The following is a 5091-nucleotide window of genomic DNA, read 5'->3' on the forward strand; positions in this document are numbered from 1 at the left end:
TCAAAATTATTTTGAACCGCCTTGGGCCGAGGAAATGGCCAGGTATTGGTCGATTATCTGGCGTACTCATAGGTTGCCAGGACCAAGTCACGATTGACAGTGTAATCGTGTTGCATGGGACACACTGCCAATTCAATTCGCACATGGCTTACATTAGCATTGACATCGACATTGCCTAACTTAAGGTCCTCAAGACATATAAAATCTGACTGCGCACTGCCGATCATTCAGTGTACTGTGGTTTTGCTCAGCATTGAAGCCACTAAGATGGACATTCAAAAACACTTCCCATGGATTCAAAACTAAAATAGGTGTTGCTGTGTTTCAACTGCCTTGTCTTCTGTCCATGGACGATATAAAACTTTATGCAAGCTCAGCGTTGAAAATGAACATCCTACTTAATATCTTGCTGCTGTTATCCTGTGACATCAGGATGTCTTTGATTTTTGGAAATGCAGAAAGCTGCATTTGTTTCGTGAAGAGATCAATTTTCCACTGATACTGGACGACTGCAAATCTGAATTAGGCCTATATCTGAGGAATAATCTCACCGGTATTTTGGCATATAACAGGCGACGGGTCTGCTCCAATATGAAATTAGGAAGGCGCTTGAGATGGATTTTTTAGGTGGCCTTAGTCTGATTCTACTGTCTGGGTGCATCGAATGCACCATGATAGGGTAGCTGTAGACTGGCGGCTGTTAATTTTTAGAACATTGGATATCTCAACGCTGAATAGCTAGCTCTTCAGTGGCACGGTAAACAGCTGCACCAGCAGCACTTCCTAACATGAGATCTTCCTTGCGTGGATACTGATGCTTCTAAACCCGTTTCAAGGTATAGAAAACTAGAAAATTGTCCTAAATACTGGTTTACTACGTATATTCAAGCCATACCACAAATATAGCACAGTTAAAATATTAGAGAAGAAACACCATCTCCGTTGCTGGGACAGGCCTATTCTGACTGACGATCTAGTCAGGCACAATCGTGAAGATGTCCTTTGTTTCAATAAACGTGCTTAAAAGTGAGAATAATAGACATAACCGTTACCCTAAACAATAACATTAGGCTCCGATATACTGCGAAGATCCAGAAATATTTGAAGCTGAAGCAGGAAATTCTGACCGTGTTGTGAGTAAAAGAGATCACCATCTTGAAAGATCTGGGAGCTCGAAACTCGCTACATCTACTTCAGAAGCAGTATTGCTGAACGCCTGCTACATCTTCCGGAGTTTTCTGGGCATGACCAATGATAGCAGTTCAAATATACTTTTGTGGCCATGCCGCGTACAAAGCAGATTATTGTGATAAACAGTTTTATAATACTTGATTTTCAATTGATGAAATTTTTTGTATATGTGTATGGTCGTATGCGTGTGTGAAGTTGTGCTTTTCTGTCCCCAGTAGACATGCTCAATCCCTATTGACGGGTTCTCCAGTGTATATACTTGTGAATTATGACGAATGCGCAAGCAGAATATAAAGTTGCGAAACAACGATTAACATCAACGAATCTAATAATCATTTACTGTATTTCGCGACCATGCTCAGTATCAAACTACCATGCCGTGAGTACCTGTGAGTGGAATGTAGTCCATCGTTATAATACATAAGAGTGTTTAGAGTCTCTATGGCTCGGTTGGTTATTGTTCTGAATACGTATGTGGTTCACTCAACAGATGATAGAACAAGGTCAACCACGTTGTACATGAACGGCCTGCAACTCTTTGCCTCTGTGAAAGAGGATTTTACTATTCTTGTGGAGGCTGTAAATAAATACCCTGAAGCGTTTAGCATGAACTTTGGTGTGAACAGGTGTGTATGAGACCACTTAAACAAAGGAAGACTAGGAACTATATCATCGTGTGACGATCAGGATTTTCAACTGCTGATGAAAATTTCATTCCACATCTTGTTAATGGAAATACATCTGCATATTTTGTTCCCGAATAAGCTGGTAGGAATAAGATGAAGGTGACTAATGTGCAGGCCGTTCCTATACGGCTGAAAACGTTTAGTGCAGTGAAATGGAATGTCGGTGAGTTGAAGCAACTTGACTGAAGACCACGGTAGATGATGAACATCCATCGTAGTCATCATCCTAGATCTTTCGTATCTCAAATATATCTCACTCGAGATAAAGAGGGTAGTGGTATGCTGATCATGTTACCTAGGAACATATAATGCGCTTCTTGAATTATTGTATTTCAATCTTCGGCTCTTCTATAATTACGCTCTAATTCCCGTATTACCATATGCCCAGGGACAACTGGAGTACGTTATGAAGAACGAACAGTGTAATATGTACTGGAATTTCTCATTATCTTCCTCTTAAGGTAGCATTCTACAAGAATTTGTAGCTCTAAAAAAGTATCCGGCGGCGAAACCGTTATCTTGAGCTGTCCTATCAGGCACAAAAGGTCATCCCCGGCTGGAGACCGGACCCGCAAGAAGATTGTTGCCCGATGTCATCTACCGTAAATTTTTTGCCCTTGCTTACCTTCTGGGTCTTAAGGTGCAGAAGTGGAAGACATACACGATCCGTTTGTGTCGGGAATGGTTTCCATTAAGAACCCAGTTCATAACTTCAGCACCCTACAACTTTTTACAAAATAAATGAATAATAATACTGAATGGTAAATAAGTCCAACTTCCACCAAAAATACTTTCGACATAATGAGCCATAACCATCTTAAGCCGGACACATTAATTATGATGATAGTGATAATAAGAACCTACCGAAGGTGTTCTCTTGTTGACGTCGCGGTAGGGCTTGAGCTTTCCCCATATATCTTAGGTGGAAATGTTGACTGTAGAATTGCTAATGATAGGGCTTTTTATGGTAGGCAGACAGAAAACGAAGAGGAGAGGAAAAAAGGAACAACAAAACCTATCATTTTTATTGTACAGTTTTTTACTTATTTTAAAACGCCTGCCGAAGCTTTTTTGGCTAGTGGTAACATTATGTAGCCAAACACGACAACAGAAATTCCGTGGGAGAGCATCAAGAGGGATACAAAAATTAAATGGGAATTGGAATGTCTCTACTACGGAAGAGCGAAGTATGAAGCCAAAAGCGAAAAAGGATACAACTTTAGGACGAAGTTTTCTCCGAAGTAGTCTAACATACAGAAGGGTTTAGTGGAAACCCTTATAATTAAGATGTAGGTCATCAGAAATAAACTTTTAGTCTCTAAAGATCTAGTAATGAAGATAAAACAGCAGACTGATTTGGTGTGGAGAAACGTCGACATTACACATTAGTTAGAGAAACCCGAATTAGAGGATCAAGCGAGCTTAGACTTCTTGAGTGTGATATTGCGAAATCCGCAGTTCGCGCGTGAACTGCGTAACCATAGCAATTAAATTCCTGCCAGACGTTATGTAGTAAATCACAAACTAAATGCGCGATGCGTGCTGCCTTGTCGAGCCTATCTTTAGGATGAGTTGATGCACTCGTCTTTTAGTGTCACGATGAGCCGTTGGTTTTGTTTTATGTTTTGCATCCTATAAGGCTCTCGCTGCATTTTACACACTACATCTGATAGTCTAGAAGTCGAACTGTTCGAGAAAAACTCTATGAAGTTGTTTATCCAGTTCAGCCAAATTTTTACTTTTGAGAGAAACCTCGATGTTTATGTTTCTCCGGGTTCTGAAGCATCGCTCTTCCTCTATTAGATTCCTGCCCGCGGTTATATATATCGACAATTCTATGTCAATCGGGCCACCTAAATATTTCGCAAACGGGTTACTTTTTTCACCAAATTTAACACAGATTATCTTTAGCATGTGTACTTTCAACTGAAATTTTTTGAGAATTATTTTTTTTGTTGTTGCGAAATGGCGGATTAAAATATCTCAAAAAACGTGGTTTCTTATTATGCTCTTCAGCTATACCATTTTTAACGTGAAAAAAACCATGAGAAACCGGATATTATCATTCGATTTGATATTTTTGGTGTTGCTGGCAACAAATAAACTACTAAAATGCTAGATTTCAAATTAGACAATTCAAAATGGCAGCCAAAACACAAAATTTTTAATTTGTATGTAATGTTCGTTTTAATATCGTAATATCGTTTTAATGTTCGTTTTACAAACCTATTTTCAACAATCCTTATTATTATTATTGTTTTTAAAATATTAATAGCGAGTCCAATATGGCGGATAAAGAAATGTTGTATAATAACAAGGCCAGCGCCAACTCTTTCTTTTAAACTCTTCTGTGACCATAAGATTTTTTAACCACGAACTATATAAACCAGATATAGTTTTAAGGGTTTGAGGCATCGCTGATTTAGAATTTGCGATTACTTTTGCAAAATTAATTTGTTTAAAGAATTTTCTGAAACAAATTGTTTAAAAAAACTCATTTTACAAAACTAATCGCATGTTTGGATTAAGCGTACTCACAAATCCCTTAAATAATTGATGTGGTATTTGTATTTTCTTTGCCTTTCTAAGAACATGAACAGTTTTATTAAATTAAAAAATTAATTAATTATTTATTAATTTTTTTATTAAAAAGCTCAATTTAAGACATAAAAGAACCATTCCGGATGTAAGTTTTTCTATTGAATATGATTCTCATATTTGGTTTGCAAAATTTGTTAATAACACAATAATTTGTTCACACAAATTAATTTTTGCAAAAGTAATGGCAACGTTCTTTTATCCGCTACACTAGACTCGCTATTGATATTTTTAAAATAATAATAAGTATTATTGAAAATAAGTTTTTGAAACCAACATTAAAACGATATTACGATATTAAAACGAACATTATACACAAATTAAAAAATTTATGTTCCGGCCGCCATTTTGAAATTTAGCATTTTAGTAGTTCATTTATTGCCAGCAACACCAAAAATATCAAATTGAATAATAATATCGCGTTTCTCATTGTTTTTTTTTCACCTTAAAAATGGTATACCTGGAGCATAAGTAAAAAAACCACCTTTTTTGAGATATTTTAGTTCACCACTTTGCAAAAAAAAAGTAATTTTGAAAAAATTTGAGATGAAAGTACACATGTTCAAGATAATATGTACCAAATTTGGTGAGAAAAAAACCCGTTTACGAGATATTT

General features: G+C 36.8%; 1 protein-coding gene across 1 annotated transcript in view; it reads left to right on the top strand.

Moving 5' to 3' along the window:
* Positions 1-1970: 1970 nt before the first annotated feature.
* LOC117175537 overlaps positions 1971-5091 on the top strand; it is a 458677-nt gene continuing 455556 nt past the window's right edge. The window contains exon 1 of the mRNA XM_033365245.1: positions 1971-2040. Within this exon, the coding sequence (XP_033221136.1) occupies positions 1971-2040 (70 nt within the window). The remainder of the gene's footprint in view (positions 2041-5091) is intronic.

This window comes from Belonocnema kinseyi, chromosome 6, assembly GCF_010883055.1.
Source record: "Belonocnema kinseyi isolate 2016_QV_RU_SX_M_011 chromosome 6, B_treatae_v1, whole genome shotgun sequence".
Classification (NCBI taxonomy): Eukaryota; Metazoa; Arthropoda; class Insecta; order Hymenoptera; family Cynipidae; genus Belonocnema; species Belonocnema kinseyi.